This window comes from Mugil cephalus, chromosome 15, assembly GCF_022458985.1.
Source record: "Mugil cephalus isolate CIBA_MC_2020 chromosome 15, CIBA_Mcephalus_1.1, whole genome shotgun sequence".
NCBI lineage: Eukaryota > Metazoa > Chordata > Actinopteri > Mugiliformes > Mugilidae > Mugil > Mugil cephalus.
This window is the reverse complement of record NC_061784.1, coordinates 303,221-320,409: the sequence shown is the minus strand read 5'-3', so window position 1 is coordinate 320,409 and position 17,189 is coordinate 303,221. Positions and strand designations below refer to the sequence as shown.

Genomic DNA, 17,189 nt, shown 5'->3' with positions numbered 1-17,189 from the left:
AGTCACAGTCTTATTCTCAATTTCATCATCACCTATATAGTCTGCCTGTCCTCATTCTCATATATTTTTAGTAACATGTTTTTATATAATTTTTTAAACAGTTTTATATTGGTGCTATTTTTGAGCTCCTTATCCAGACCATTCCACAATTGCACCCCACAGACTGTTATGCACATACTTTTCAGAGTTCTTCTCACATTTACTCTCTCAAAATTCATTTCCCCTCTCAGGTAATACCCACCCTGCCTTTCCATAAACATATTTTGTACCTCACCCGGAAGAAGGTTATGCCTTGCTTTATGCATGATTTGTGCAGTCTTGTGTTTAACCAGATTGGTGAATTTCAGAGTGTGTGCTTTTATGAATAATGTGTTTGTATGCTCAAGATATCCCGTATTATTGACGATTCTTATTGCTTGTTTTTGTAATGTGCATAACGGCTGTAGGTTAGATTTGTAGGTATTACCCCATATCTCCACACAGTAGCTCAGATACTGAAGTATGAGTGCATTATACAGAGTATGTAGTGATTTACAGTCCGGAATGGGTCTTGATTTCCCCAAAATTGCAGTAATCTTTGCTATTTTTGCTTTGACGTGATTAATATGTGGTTTCCAGCAGATTTTATGATCAACAATCACACCAGGAAATTTTATTTCATAAACTCTTTCTATGGTTATGTTATCAATTTTCAATTCAACTTGAGGATTCGACTTACATTTTCCAAATAACATGATCTTTGTTTTACTCAAATTCAGTGGCAATTTGTTTACATTAAACCACCTTTTTAATTTATTCCTTTTGGTTGTGATTGTCTCTAAGCTGCTGTACATTGTCCCCGGCGCAAAAGATGTTTGTATGTTACATAAGTCATTAATATACATTATAAACAGTTTAGGTTCTAAAACAGACCATGCGGTACTCCACATGTTATAGGTAAATAATCAGATGTGTGATCTCCAATTTTTACAAATTGCTGCCTGTTGTTTAAGTAGCTCTTCGCCCAGTTCAAACCAAACCCTCTGATACCATACCTCTCTAATTTGTTGAATAGAATGTCGTGATTTATTGTGTCAAATGCTTTCTTTAGATCTATGAAAATTCCCATAACATGTTTTTTATTGTCTTTGCCATTTGTGATTTTCTTAATAACTTCCATTAATGCCAGTGATGTTGATCTGTCTTTCTGGAATCCGTATTGACTGTCAGCTAAAAGTTTGTGTTTTTCAGTGAAGTTGTCTCATTTTGCCGTGAACAGTTTTTCAAGGATTTTGGAGAACTGAGAGAGTAAACAAACTGGCCTGTAATTTGTGTAATGGTGTCTATCCCCACATTCATATAAAGGTATAACTTTAGCTATTTTCATGTTGTTTGGAAATTTACCAGATTGAAGAGACATACTACATATATGAGTAAATGGTCCTGCAATCTTCAATAACTTTTTTTTTTTATTAAAGTCATGATATCATTCCAGTTAGTGGAGGTTTTGCTTTCACTTCTCCTTACAATGTCTATGACCTCTTTTATGCCAACTGCACCAAGGAATATAGATTTACGATTTCTCTCCCATCGAGCAGCCTCTGCCCATCCAGAGGTGTCTAGATCCTGAATCTTTCCTGCCAGATCTGGTCCTACATTTACAAAGAATCTATTAAAGCCATTTACCACTTCTTCCATATTATTTATTGATCTGTCATTCTTCAATAATGATCAGGGTAGCTTGTGTTTTTGTTTTAGCTCCATTCCTAATAATAGTATTCAGTACATTCCATAGCCCCTTCATGTTATTTTTATAACATGAAGTATTCTCTTAAGTAATTCACTCTTAAGTGTCCTTATGTTCTCTTCAGTTCTTACCCGTTTGTATTTTAGCTGATTCATATCCTTAGGTTTCCAGTAATTACAGTGATAGACAATAAATACAGGCAGATGGTCACTGATGTCATTGTATAAAAGCTCACTTTCTGTATTGTTTTCCATACTATGTTATCTATTAATGTGGCACAATGAGAAGTAATTCTACTAAGTTCGGTGATTTTGGGGTATCAACACATACTGTACATTGTATTTATGAAATCTTATGTCATTTTATGCTTTTTTGGATTAAACAGATCAATATTATAATCCCCACAGATAAACACAGTCTTCTGCACTGAGTTAGAAAACATGTTTTCCATCCAGTTTTCAAATATATCATTACTTGATGCTGGAGTTCTGTACAAACAGCTCACAATTATATTTTTTGCTTTTTCCATACAAATTTCCACTGTGATACACTCCACCAGATTATCAACAGCTGATGTCATACTCTCCACCATTTTATACTTCAGTCCTTTGTCTACATATATTGCCACACCTCCTCCACTCTTTTTCACTGAGTTTATATGATTTAGATCATAACCTTCCATCTCAAAGTCCACACCGTCAGTGCTGATCAATGTCTCTGAAATTGCTATGATGTTGAATGGGTTCTTAAACGGTCTCAAATATTCTTTAATGTTGTGGAAGTTTGCATATAGGCTCATGCTGTTGAAGTGAATGATTGATATGTTATGCTTTGATTGGAAAGTTGCGTTGTAGTGCTCATCTGTGTAATAACTGCAGCTGTTTCCTATATCATTGAGTAAGTTGTTATCCGGATCAGTGTTCTATGTCTTGTATTTTATGTTCTGTATATACAAAGTTTTCTAGTTCTAAGGTGTGTTTATTATCAGGAGTTGTCATGGCTGTAGTTTAAGTTTACCTTATTGTTGTACGTTTCATTGATATTTGCTCAGCTCCTCCAGCTCCTTGATGACTAGAACTTTGGCTTATTCTGGTGTTCCATTTAACTTGATGTATATTTTGCAGTGTGAAGTCCATGTAGATTGTATTTTCTTCTGTTTTCTGAGAGCCATTCTGGCAATGTCCGCATTTTTCTCCGTCAGGTGCTCATTGAGGTACACGTCTGATCCCTTCAGCCGTCTTCCCTGAACAGCAGTTCGTTTTTGTGTTTCCTATTTGTAAACCGAACTATCATTGCCGGTTTTGTCTTCACGTTTCCCCTTTGGGGGCGGGTGACAGGCCTCGATGTTCTCCCTGTCTAACTTGATTCCCTTTGAGCGGAGAAACGCCGCCATCTGTTGCTCCACCGATGACGCGTCCTCCGTGTTGTCACTGCCCGTGCATATGAACAACGTTTCGTTTCTAAGCCGGTAATTATGATGTCATTCATTCTGGTATATTGCTCCAGCCGGTTCTTCAGCAAGTTAATCCGCTTGTCCTTCTCGATGATTTGTAGCCTCTGTGCTTTAACTTCCTCCACCAGGTTCATCTCCGTCAACATGTCGAGCAATCTTTGAATATCGTCGACCTCCTCGACCTGTGCCGTATTCTTTTTTGGTGGCGTGGCGTCCCGTTGTCATAACACGCTCACTGGTAACTTCTTAGCCCCTTAGCTGTCAGCTTGGCTTGGCTTTTAGTTTTCCAGTCTGTGACACCTCTATTCGCCACTTTCACCCTATCCCAATGGATTAATAAAGGTTCGGTGTTTGTGTCAACAACTTGATCGACTGTTTGTTGTTTGCCCAGTCAATTACGGCATCGGACATTTAACACAGTCAGCTGTTGCCGGCGGCCGGTGCTGTGAGCTTGTCGGCTAGTGTTAGTCGACAAGCACCGGCTCTGCTCTCTTTCTTTCGGTCCCTGCTCTAAATCAGTATAAATTATAAGAGAGTATTAACTAACGATTGTACTTCTCACGATGTTAAACTCAGAAGTAGGATGACAGAGACATGAAATCAAACACTTTCAATGAATGAAACATCATATTGGCATTAAAACACGTTATCAGAAATATTCATTAATTTCTACGACTTTCCTCAATATCCTAATTCATATAACTGAACAATAATAGTAAGCAATGCTGACTAATAACAACAAGAAGGAAAGGTAGATTATATTCGGGCTAGGCTAACCAGTCTTGCTTTGTATAATATATTAATATGCTATAATAGTATGACTTGTTAAAATTACATTCCAAAGACAGTTCTTTAACTAGCCTCTGGATGGCAATATGGCTCAATGGTAGAGACTTATGATTAAAAATACTTTAATCTAACTTCGCCAAATTTCAAGACAGAAAAAACAAACAACACTGTAAATTGACACAAATCCCGAGCTGAGTATTAAACATTGTAATTTTGGTTACAAGCGTACATTTAGTAGTTTGTAGTTCTAGTCAGAGAGAGATCTTGCAGTTCTTAATTTATTTACGATCTTTATCTCCAGGTGGTCCAGGCGCTGAGAAGTCTGGTTGTTCTTATCTCTGTTGCCTGTTGGTGAAAAGTATTAAATTCTTGTTCGTTGGCACAGCAATGTGCCTAAAAGCTTGTTTTATGGCTTTGTTTTATAGTCTCAGAAATCTTCAAAGGAAACAACAACAGTCCTGTCCATCATGGACTTTCCGACGAAGTGACCCTTCCTGGTGGGTCAGGGAAGAATAAAATGTTTTCCTACACTTGCTTTAAAAAGCACCATCTAATCAACATTGCTACATTTGGGTGAATATGAGCATAACACATATCCTTATACACCACAGTAGGGATGTCACGATTATAGTTTTCCTTAGTACGATTATTGTCAGAGAATTTATCACGATATTATGATAATCACGATTATTATGAGTTGATTGATTTCACAACTCTATTCACATGTAAAATCACATGAACACTCCTTAAGATCTTAAAGTTTCCTTTATTTCTATCTTTTAATGCCAAAATATAAATAATATTACTAATTATATGACCCAATATTTGTATTTGTATATTTACGTATCTATTTATATAGGACCAATCATTAATCCCCCAGGAGAATTGTTTAAATTATTTAAGCCATCAATTGTCATCTATACCAGATGTTTAAGTCTATTTTTAATCGCTTCAATCATTTGTCTAATTTTATGTGGCCATATATAAAACTTATTATTTTGGTTAATTTATTTATGTTTAAATTACAATGACAGAAACAAATTAGTAAAACATGAAACGGACTAGAAGCACAAGTGTACAAGCACTGGATCGAGCTGAAAGTACAAGCCCAACGTTTATGCACAGATGGGAGAAAGCACTGCACAGACACTGACCCTGAGATTGTCCGACCAAAATAACATTGACCTCACGCTACATTGAAAGGCGACCCCGCGTCGTAGCCTATTCGTACACAATTAATTGCAAATGACACGCTAACATTTCCTACTAATTCAATGTAAAATTAGAAAAACATTGACGTATTTTAATGTTATTGTGTATTTACCTTTATTACATGATTTACATGCTGGCAAGCAGTCCTCAAAAATGACACCCTGGTAATTTTTCGTGTATCCAAAATATTCCCAGACGGCTGATTTAACAGTTTGGTCGGGGGAATAACCATGCATGTCCATGCCATCACACTGTCTCCATCATGTTTGACTGAAGATGTGGTGTGCTTTGGATCATTAGCTGTTCATCTTAGTTTCATCCGTCCAAAGAATGCTGTTCCAAGACTGGGCTGGCTTCTTCTGATGTATTTTGACCAATCCAATCTGCACTGTAAAAAAAATAAATAAATACTTTTCTGTATTTTTAAAATACCATTTAAATTACAAAAATAGATTGTGATTTTGCATGTCAAATGTAAAACAACATAATTGTGAAAAACTGTGAAAAACTCAATATTTCTGTTCCTTTACAAAAAACGTTTAAAAATACACGCACACGTATATATAAACATTAAAATAAATTAACAGGTGTACCGTATTTTTACAATTATTTGTCTGTTATTTAAGAAATTAAACAGTTAAATTGAACTTTAAAACTATCAGCAGTTGTGACGTATATTGTGAGCGACAATAAATAAACACATTTTATTTTAATGTTACAAGATCACCATAAATTCAAATTGAGAATTTTATTTTAAATACATTTGAATTAAATACTCAATAGCAAGGAGTGTATGTGCTGCAATGCACTGTGGGAGTTCAGTGTTTCTGGTTGATGGTAAAACCATGACTGTGAGTGGTGTGGCATTCAATCTCATTCAGTTGTTTAGCCCTTGCTCATTAAATGCAGAGTAAATAGGCCTGTTGCTTTTTTTTTTATGAAAAGTGAAAGCATCAGCGTCCTTACTCCACACATCTTGCTATAGAAAGCCACAGCAAGAGAGACGAAAGAGCTGCATGTGACCTTGGAGCTGCGGGTTGCAGACCCCTGCACTGAGCAAATGGTTGTTTGTCTCTGTGATAGGCTGGTAACCTGGCCAAGGTGTACCTCAACCAATGACAACTGGGATAGGTTTCAGCAGTTCATTTACATTTATGTAAATTTAATCTTATTATTTGCATTACAACATTTATTTACCATATTTATCGATAATTTCATTGTTTTAAGATGTCAAAATGTTTGTAATTTAATTTTTAAAACAACGTAAAAATTACTATAAACTATAAACTGTTTTTTAATTATGGAAAATGACCATATTTTTATGAGAAAGTAATTTTCTGTTGTTTCACAGTATTTTGTGCCTCCAGCTGCCAAAAGATAACCGTTTTTTTTAGATCATTTTTATTTTTTTATGTATTTATTTTTGTTCAACACGGTGGGCTTTCTGTTTTTGACACTGATTCATGGTTTAATGGTGGTGAATCCTCTGAATTTGCTCTCATGAAGCCCTCCCTTTATGGTAGACTTAGATACTAATACACCTACTTCCTGGAGAGTGTAATTCAGTTGGGCTGTTATTATGAAGGAGTTTCTTTTCACAGTGGAAAGGATCCTGCGATCATCCACCACTTCATCCACCACTTCTTCTTCTGTGGACATTCAGACCTTTTTGAGTTCCTGAGCTCACCAGTTGGCTTTTTTTCTGAGAATGTACCAACCTGTTGATTTGGCCACTCTTAACATTTCCACAGTCTCTCTGATGAATTTCTTCTTTTTCCAATCTAAGGATGTTCTGTTGTACTTTTATAAAGATCTCCTTCAACCGCATGTTGTGGGTTCAGAGTAGAAGTTTCCAAATGAAAATACCACATTTGGATTCAACTCCAGACCTTTTACCTGCTTAATTGATGATGAATTGATGATTCCTAAATTAGTTTGAATACCTTCAAGTTAAAGGTTAGAGTCTGCACTTAAACTCCACATTAATTATATAACTGTATCTTGAATATGTTTTGGTAAACAGACAAAATTACAAAATGTATTGTATCTTTCTTGTGTTTTTTTGTGTTTACTGAGAGAGTGAGTGTGTACTTTTATGTACAACGACGCTACTGTGACAAAGTAATTTCCCTTGTGGATCATTAAAGTCTGTCCAAGTCTAAGTCGAATGTGTATGGACTTTGCTAAGCTCTGTGACTTAAGATTACAGCACATTCAGGGAAGTATTGTCCTGTAGCATTAGTTTATCCTTTAAATATTATGAATCTTCCATGTGTTTGTCCAAATCAAGCATTTGTGTTGTTTGCTGTTGTTGTAAAGATCGCATGGACACAGCCAATAAGCAGCTTGCTAGTAAAGAGTGTGACGGTTCGGAAGACAACCGTAAAACCATCTCCCAGTTGCTCACACAGAGTAAGTGCTACACACACACATACAGACCTTGGAGCGTTTAGCATGCCAATCACAGTTTTAGGTGTCCTTGTCTAGATCCAATGATCATCCAATTATGGAAGATATTTAAATTTGGGGGAAAATAACCTATTTCATAATTTGTTAATGAATGTAATAGAGAAAAATCAATATTCTGTTTGTCTGACTTTTGATTTTATGCACAGATAAAAAATAGAAATTTCAAAAACTTGACCAGGTGATGAACTTGATATTTAGTTTTTTAGATTGGTCAGTGCAAGGTCTTAATGTTGTCCATCAATTTGATACATGTTTCAGCATTTCTTCAGTCCGTCTTGGGAAAAAGGATAAAGAACACAATCCACAATCCATTATTAAAACGTGTTTCTATCATTCAAAGATATGCTTAGTGTAGTTTAATGGTTCAAAAATGTCTTTTATATGTTGTGTCTTATATTTACCACCTATGATAAATATAAGCACACACTCAACCAAATAGCTCAGGTTCAATTCAATTCAGTTTTATTTACATAGCGTCAATAGCAATACAAATTGTCTCAAGATGCTTTACAAAATCCAGTCTGAAACCCAGCCTGAAACCTCCAGAGCAAGCATGAAGGTGGTGGGAAGGAAAAACTCCCTTTTAACAGGAAGAACCCTTGAACCCAGCTCATATGGAGGGACGCATCTACCTAAGTCCAGCCAGCTAGAAACATAAAAAAGACAGAAGAGAGGAGAAACGAGATAAACATACATCTGTCATAGATACATACATGTGACTAAAGCATATAGAATCTGATAATGATACGAATGCAAGATGTAGCTGATGATGTTACAGGACAGTTTGAGAATATAAGAGGTATCATGCGTGACTAGTAATAGAGAAGAAATTAGAAGACAGGACGTCGATGCCAGAGAACAGAAAGTAGAGGATAGAGAGAAGAGAGTAGAGGAAATTTTTTAATTTGTCCATAACAGAAGAGGTGGATATGTATTTGAAATTTGCCTTGTTGTATATACCCAGTACAAATTCTGTGTTAACCACTCCAGAACATCAGAGGAAATTTCAAAATGAATGAATATATGATGAATGAATTGAATCATCCATCACCATGAATTGAAATGTACTGTGGCTGATCTGTGACCTAACCCTAACAATAACCATTTATGAAATGAGTGGAAAGGACACTTATTGTTACTGTGTGTTCAGACAAAGAAACACTGCATGAGAAGGAGAAACTGGAGATGGAGCTGAATGCACTGCGTTCTGCCACAGAGGATCAAAGGAGACACATCGAAATCAGAGACCAAGCACTCAGCAACGCCCAGGCCAAAGTGGTCAAGCTGGAGGAGGAGGCAAGACTATTACTGTTATTTGTTTTAGCTTGAATTTTAGATATTGGAATAGTGTTGAAGTTGCACCTTCAACTATGCTAGTTACTTTACCTCTGGTCAGTTCATTAAAATTTCCAGCCATCTCGTGCCATTGTATTCTATTTTATTCTCTCACACTATATAGCTGAAGAAGAAGCAGGTGTATGTGGAGAAGGTGGAGAGGATGCAGCAGGCTTTGGCCCAGCTGCAGGCGGCTTGTGAGAAAAGAGAACAACTTGAACACCGACTACGTACAAGACTGGAGAGAGAGCTTGAGTCACTACGCATGCAGCAGGTATCATAACAGGCCATTACTTGGTGATCATCTGATCTTTTGCTGTGAAAGAGGGATGAACACTAGATGTATGCTTGTTATATGTGATCAAATGCAATCAGACAGATTTGTGCTGTGCAGCTAACTAAACACTGAGCTATCTCTAAGGGCCAATTCAAACCTTGCATTAGAATGTGATCTGGGCAATCCATTCACAAGTGGCCAGCATAAAAGACAGGTATGAACACCCCCCAAGATACACTGGAATCACATATGAGAGATTCGATCTCTGACCACATGTGTGTTTTCCAAGTTTTCCCTAATTCATTGAGAAGAAACAAACTGCTATTATAAATGCTCACCTGAAAAGGAAAAAACATCAAGTAATTGAGTTCTGCTCAAGGTTTCTTCCTGTTAAAAGGGAGTTTTTCCTTGCCACCGTCGCCCTCAGGCTTGCTCTGGAGGTTGCAGACTGGTTTTTGTGAAGCGTCTTGAGACGATTTGTATTGTTATTGGCGCTATATAAATAAAACTGAATTGAATTGAATTGAATTAGTAATGTGAGCCTTTCAAAATATTATGTCTTTGTAGCCCTTAACTAACCAAATAATAAATAAATCTGAGCAAGTATTAACAAATGGAAATGTTAACTATGAGCTTAAGAGTGTGATTCTGTTATTGAAAAATGTAGGTCATGTTATCACGGTCAGCATGAATCCTTACACATGAATGTGTAAGGAGCCATGTGTCTCAATAATCAGTGTCTTTATTTACTTCATTACCAGAAATGATGGTGTATGTGGAAGCTTCCAGTGTTGAGCTATGATCAGTGTTTTGTGCAGGTCAATAAATAATAACTTGTGTGTCAAATGCACAGACATGACACAGAGACAAAACAGCACTGTACCTCCAGATGTATGCCCTGCAGATCATGCACGTAAAACAGCTCCATATCTAACTTGAATTGGTCCAAATCGGTGGTAGATCTCGCAGAATAATGCTAATGCGATAGCATTTCACTGGAGAGATGTAGTGCAATGGAGGAGCTAGGGAGAAGGTGGGTTGCTGAAAGGCTAGCAGAGGGGGCAGGGAACAAGGCCAAGGTAGGGTGCATTTAAATGGCTGTGAGGTCATCAGCTGATTGATGCAGATGCTAGCTGTTAACCATTGATTTAGGCGTGACCTGCCAAAATAAATTATTTATTAATTTTTTTTCAGAACCTTTTATGGATTTCGTGTCTGCTTCGAACAGCAAAAATTGTTCACTGAAGACATTTGGGTTTAAGATCAAAAGATGAGTATGAGACAAGGGTTCAGAATGTCAAGTTTTATTTCCTGATATTTCCTGGTTTAACACATTTAGATGTGTTAAACTTAGAATATATCACCGTTTGTATGACACCACAGCTTTTTTAGGTGAGCAAAAGTAATGGAACAAATAATCTTAAAGTAAATAACATTTAATATTTGTTGGCATAATCCTTGCTTACAATGACTGCCTCAAGCCTGCGACCCATCGAATCACCAAACTGTTGCATTTTTCATTTGTGATACTATTCCAGGCTTTTACCGCAGCTTCTTTTCATTTCGTGTTTGTTTCGGGGGGTTTTTCCCTTCAGTCTCCTCTTCAGGATGTGAAATGCATGGTCAATTGGGTTCTGTACACTTCGGAATTCATTCTGCTGTGACCATCATCAGTTATATCATCAAGAAATATTAATGAGCCTTTTCCAGAAGCGGCCATGCACATCCAAGCCATGACATTACCTCCACCATGCTTCACAGATGAGCTTGTATGCTTCAGATCATAAGCAGTTCATTTCTTTCTCCACACTTTGGTAAAGATTAATCTTGGTCTCATCAGTCCATAATACCAGAACTTTTGTGGTTCATCTCTGTACTTCTTTGCAAGTTTCAATCTAGCCTTCTGATTCTTACTACTGATGAGTGGTTTGCATCTTTTGGTATGGCCTCTATATTTCTACTTTCTGAGTCTTCTTCGAACAACGAATTGTGATACCTTCAGCGCTGCACTGTGGAGGTCGTTGGTGATGTCACTTACTGATGTTTTGGAGTTTTTCTTCACAGCTCTTGCAGTATTTCTGTAATTAACTACTGTTGTTTTCCTTGGCTGACCTGTTCAACCTCTGTTGCTCAGTACACCAGTAGTTTCTTTCTTATTAAGGACATTCCAAATTGTTGTGCTTGCTATGCCCAATGTTTGTCTAATGGCTCTGATCGATTTTCCTTCTTTTCTCAGCTTGAAAATGGCTTGCTTTTCTCCCATAGACAGCTCACCGGTCTTCATGTTGGTTTATCCTCTTTAACAAGAAATACATACTTTACAGGTTTCAACCAAGGGCAAAAAGTAGACTAGTCATGCGGAGCTATTTAATGTTTGAACAATCAGACCTTAAGGTCAACACCTGGTCAACAAGAAACACCTGTCAGTCACATGTTCCATTAGTTTTGCTCACTTGAAAAATGGGTGGATTCAAATAAAGTGTGGTATGTCCCGAGTTGTTTAACACATAAAAACATAAATACCAGGAAATAAAAGTTGACATTCTGAAGTCTTGTATCATACTCATCTTTTGATCTTAAACCCAAATGTCTTCAGTGAACAACAAAAACAAGGGAATTTGCCTTGCTGTTCCAATACTTTTGGAGGGGACTGTAAATCACTGGTTTCTATACATACAGACAGGGTATAGGGACAGGGCCATATTGAAGAGAAAAGCAAAAAAGGTTGACACATTTTCCAGATAGGCTCATCTTGAAATATTCTTTGAACAAAGCCTGAACTATTCCCATTCCACTCTCGGGGTAGATATTGTCCAGTCTAGTGTTTGTATAATGTATTCTAAATATGATTTTAGATTGTGAGAGGCTGTGCCTTGCGCTTATGGAGGAGGTATGAACTAAATTGAGAGAGCAGCCCCACTATATATCTGATATTGGCATCCTAATTTCCCGCTCCCATGTCCATTTTATGCATATTATTTAGCTTTAAATTGAGGAGGTGACATGTTTCTGCATGGTCTGTGAACCTGGGGGGAGATTTGAAAAATTAGGTTAGTTGGCCTGATTTGAAGAAATAAGAGGTGACGCAGTTGAAAACACCATCTCTGTAGAGATCTCCAACCTGAGGCCTTTATCTCGTCACAGGAGGAAGGTAGCATCTGTTGATGAAGGTGGACACAAATGGTTATTGTGGATTGGGGGCTTAAGTTGAGGCCAAAATGTCTGCGGAACTGAACCCAAATTTTGACAGACTCGACCACTACTGGGTTTAGTGTAAAGTTATGCACTTTGAGAGGAAGTTGTGTTGTGATTATAGAGTGGAGTGAGGGGCTAGATGATATGTGCTCCATTTTCACCCACAGGGGAGGTGTATCCAGTCAATGCCCAGTCACTATCTCGTTTTGGTAACATTGCAGGCTGTTACGACCTTTCTTTGTCTCGGGGGGAAAAGAGGACGCAACAAAATATATTTTACCGGAAATAAAAAGTATTTACTGTAAGGCGTCTTGCGGTAAGGTAAAACAAAAGAGGACTCCAACAGAGCACAATTTTTTGACACAACAAAAATGAAGGACAATGTGAAATAACCACAACAAACTAACACCACACTGTAAAAAAAAAAAAGAAAATCCAAAAAACCCTAAAAATTTCTGGCAGCTGTGGCGCCATAAAAATACTGTGAAATAACAGAAAATTACTTTCTCGTAAAAATACTGTTATTTTCTATAATTAAAATACAGTCTATACTTGTAATTTTAACAAGATTTTGCCTAATTTTCAGGTTGTTTTAACATTTAATTAGAAACATTTTCACATTTTAAAAGAATTAAATTACCTAGAAATATATCCCCCGAGTGTGCCATATGCCGAAGTGTCCTTGAGCAAGACACTGAACCCCCAGTTGCTCCCAGTGCAACTGGCGCTGGTGTGTGAATGTGTGTGTGCTTGTGTTAGTGAATGGGTGGATGTGTCTCTGACTGTAAAAGCGCTTTGAGTACCTTCGAGTAGGTAGAAAAGCGCTATATAAGAGCAAGACCATATCCATATCCTTCCTTTAACAGTCCCCTCAGCTTGTCTGTGACGTCTTTGGCCATATCTAGAGAGGGGAAACTCTGTAGCCAATTATCCACATAGAAGTGGTTGTCGACAGACTCACGGAATTGCATCCCCTGGGTTGGTGTGGTCATGCACATGCCTCTGTAGAGCGTATATAGCACAACATGGTGAACAGGTAGTCCCAAAGGGAAGGACCTGCCACTCATATATACGCTAGGTGGGGAGTCTCTCTGTAGGTTGCGCCAGAGAAAGCGCAGCAGGGGCCGGTCCTCGGGAAGCAATCTCACCCGGTAAAACATTCCCTGTATGTCACTGCTGACCGCAATGGAGTGTTCCCTAGAGGAGTAGGAACAGTTATACACCATATGGTTCTTCCCGTTGTGGGACACCAGATGGTGGGGAATAACCCACGACTTCTTGGAGGTCTTTACTTGCTCCTGACTGATTTTGGTTGTATAGCCTTCTTCTTCCAGCTTCATGATCTCAGCTTGATATGCCTCTGCCTTCACGGGGTCTCTGCTGAGGCGCCTCTCTGTACCACGTAGGCTGGGGAGTACCGCTTCAGGTTGCGCTGTGAGCATAGGAATGTTACTCACATGCAACAGTGGGGTGGCATATCTGAGTACTCCCTTCACCTCCACTCTCTTAGTCTTTGCCTCTAGAAGGTTTATGGCCTCTTGCTCCCTCCGTGACCTAGTCACCAACTTCTCATTTCTGTACAGTAGTGTATCCTATTGCCAGAGCTTCTCCACTTGATTAAAGAGCTCAGCTGCTGGGGAGGTGGTGGACACAAACAGACACTGCTGTGGGCGGTTGCATTGTTGGAGAGACTTGACTGGCCCTTGTAGTGTCCAGCCAAGCCTGGTCTTTACCGCAGCTGGGCCCCCTGGTGGACCAAGACGGACTGGCTCAATAGGCATAACCAGGTGTGGACAGTCTGAGCCTATCAGGAGAAGTGGGTGGGCATCTTTGAACGGCTGCGGGGGGAGTGTCTTGAGGTGCTTATATCTGTGCTGCAGTCCCTTAATGGGATAAGAGTGTTCAGCTAGACCTAGCTCCCCTGCTGTGAAGGCCCTCTCAATCCTAAGCACGCCGATCCAGGTACAGAACATCTGTTGCTGACTTCAACTCTGCACTGGTGCCATTCTCTGCAGCACATTCATTTCTGCCAGGCCGGAGATTGACATCATGCAAGGCCTCGAGGTGTTTCCCTTAGCACATCTTGCATAGGATCCAACTGGCATTGGGCGGCCTGGTAGTGCCATCCACAATGCCAGCAGCAATTATTTGACTTCACCCAGGTCGTCTTCTGTTCCTTGGTCAATTGCTTGAAGTTCAGACACTGGTCTAGGAAGTATAGCGTATTGCTGCAGTAAGGGCAGTATTATCTGGGCTTATCTGGGGCCTCTTGGTGATGTGAAGCTTCGGCTGCACATCCCTGGGGTGCCGTGTCATGTGCAGTACCGTGCAGCACGATCATGGTCTTCCTAGCGGCTCTCTTATCTTTGTCGCCTTCTCTCTTTGGCCCCTCCCCCCCCCCGGACATCCTCTATTTTATCAAGCCTGTCTCCGCCCTCCTGGATTTCCAAATCATACTCCAGGCACTCTGCGAAGTCCATCAGAGACGGGATTCCTGCCTTTCTGACGTGGAGGTGGCGGCGGAAGTTGGCACGGAGATCTTGGGGGAACTTCTTCATTAATCTGGCCACATGAGACCCACACCTTAACTCGATGTGCCCTTCTTCACCCAGTTGCTCCAGCATCCCAACTAGAGCTCGGACTCTCAGGGCAAACCTTGTGAATGCCACTGTGTCACCCACCCAGACAGCAGGCCCCTCCATGAGCTTTGCGATCCGCTGTAGAGACAGCTGATGGGGCTGACTATAATGTTTGGTCAACGAGGTCATGGTGCCTGAGTAGGGGAACAAGGAGTTGGTGTATGAATCAGCTATCAGGAGGGCCTCTTCAACTTGAGGTGGTCACAGAGCATTTGGTACTTGAACATCTCTGTTGCGTCAGCAGGAAGGATATTGTCAAGCTTCAATCTGGCGAACTCTCTTGGGTCGTCGCGTGTGAACTTAGGGATCGAAGGCGTCGGGCCCCTGTATGTCCTCTCATTGCTGTTTGGCTGTGAGGCTAGCCGTTGTGGGGGTGCAACTGACCATAGCACACTATCATATTGATCAGCGTCTGATAGCATGGATGGAGCTGGGGACAGGCGTGCTTCCAGATGCTGCAGACGTTCTCTAAGATCCTCCACAAGACTAGTGGGCTTCGGAGAGGGTGTGGGCTGAACCCTTGGGGGCTCATCAGCACCACTGGGAAATGTTACTGGTGGGGGAGGCAATGGCCAGCTGTCATCTGGTGTAGTGGCCTGGACTACAGGCGGGCGGTGCAGCACCCTTCGTGGGTAAGATGGTGCAGCCTGTGAGGGGGGTGGCGGTGGTGGTATTGGGCAGCTATCTTGCGCTACTGGCTGTGGATGACTGTCTTGTAGATGATGCGGCAGTGCATACTGCAAGCTTGGTGGTACTGCTGTCCATCTGGCGTTTCATGTCAGCATGTCAGTCACCATCAGCTGCAACCTCCTATTATCCTTTTGTATGCGCTGCAGTACATCCATTATAGCAGGTGGGCAATGATATGGCTGTGGTGTGCTCACATACACAGGTGGCGCGGCTCCTATGTGACTGAGAGGTGTCCCCATGTAATCAGTAGGGCGCTGGGTGAGGGGTGTCATCTCGGCAAATCCCTCTCTCTCCCTGCTCCAGTTAGACTCCTCACTCACAGCAGAAGCATGTCCTGTGTAGCTCGCAACCTGCGGTAGGGCGTACCCTTCATATTCTTCCATCCATCCGGGTTGGCGCACTCTGCGGCATGGACGAACATCTTTACTAGGGGGAACATAAGCCATTTTCACTTCGTAATTACCTTATCCGGCTCGAAGGACCATTTGTAATGTAGAGTCTCATAGAAATCTGAGTGGCTTCTCTGCTTCGCAATCGCGAAATGTGCGTCGGTCAGAACGCAGTCCACAAGGTTCCCCCAAGACAAGGATGAGACAGTTGATCAGTTTATGGTGCTTTAATTCAACTGAAAGTCACCCTTACAAATATGGCTGTTCAGGTGTGTTTATATGCGTGGTTCTGAAATAAGTAGAAATAATAATACCCATTAAAAACAAAATACACAACAATAATAATAATAATAATAATAATAATCACCCTTAGCATCTCAATAACTTCCTCAAACAAATGAAATCTAACATACACAATCACCAGAATTATGTGTATATCACATATAGATAAGTAAGAAAGAAAAGAGACGGAATAATATAAAATAAATGACCGTTCGTATCATTACTGTTGATAATTAGCACCCGTAATCATTACAGAGACAAGACACACTCATTAGCAGCAGATATAAACCTGAATCTAACAGGTAACGTGTAGCAGCACAACAATAATATGCATCTGGTAGTCAAACATATCTCAACTCACATTTCTCTGGACGTACATCTAATAACAACCACCTGATTCAGTGCAACAACTTTGTCCACTCTATATACAAAATAACCCTGCTCCCGACTGTCTCCACTTCTCTCTCTCAGAAAACCAGCAGTACGCTGCTTGACCGGGCACAGCAGCGCCCCTAGTGGTCGGGCTGTGCTCATCACCTGTCTTGTCATACAGTCTTCAGAACAGTCTTTATTAAAGGAAAGCCATGGCTACCCTCCTACACAGGCGTTTTCCAGCTCACTTGCTTCTATTTCTCATTTCCTCCATCATCCCTGAATGTATTAATCGAATAAGGAGAACTCTGATGTTAGTAAGTTTTACATGTACTGTAAGTTGTAAGTTGTTCAGATGGAG

At 40.0% G+C, this 17,189-nt stretch overlaps 1 protein-coding gene across 8 annotated transcripts in view; it reads left to right on the top strand.

Moving 5' to 3' along the window:
- LOC125020698 (angiomotin-like) overlaps positions 1 to 17,189 on the top strand; it is a 101,386-nt gene that overhangs the window by 54,731 nt on the left and 29,466 nt on the right. For 7 of the 8 annotated variants that reach the window (XM_047606133.1, XM_047606136.1, XM_047606138.1 and 4 more), the window contains 3 exons: positions 7,500 to 7,592; positions 8,800 to 8,945; positions 9,109 to 9,258. In XM_047606133.1, the coding sequence (XP_047462089.1) occupies positions 7,500 to 7,592; positions 8,800 to 8,945; positions 9,109 to 9,258 (389 nt within the window). The remainder of the gene's footprint in view (positions 1 to 7,499; positions 7,593 to 8,799; positions 8,946 to 9,108; positions 9,259 to 17,189) is intronic. The other variant, XM_047606134.1, reaches the window with a different exon arrangement.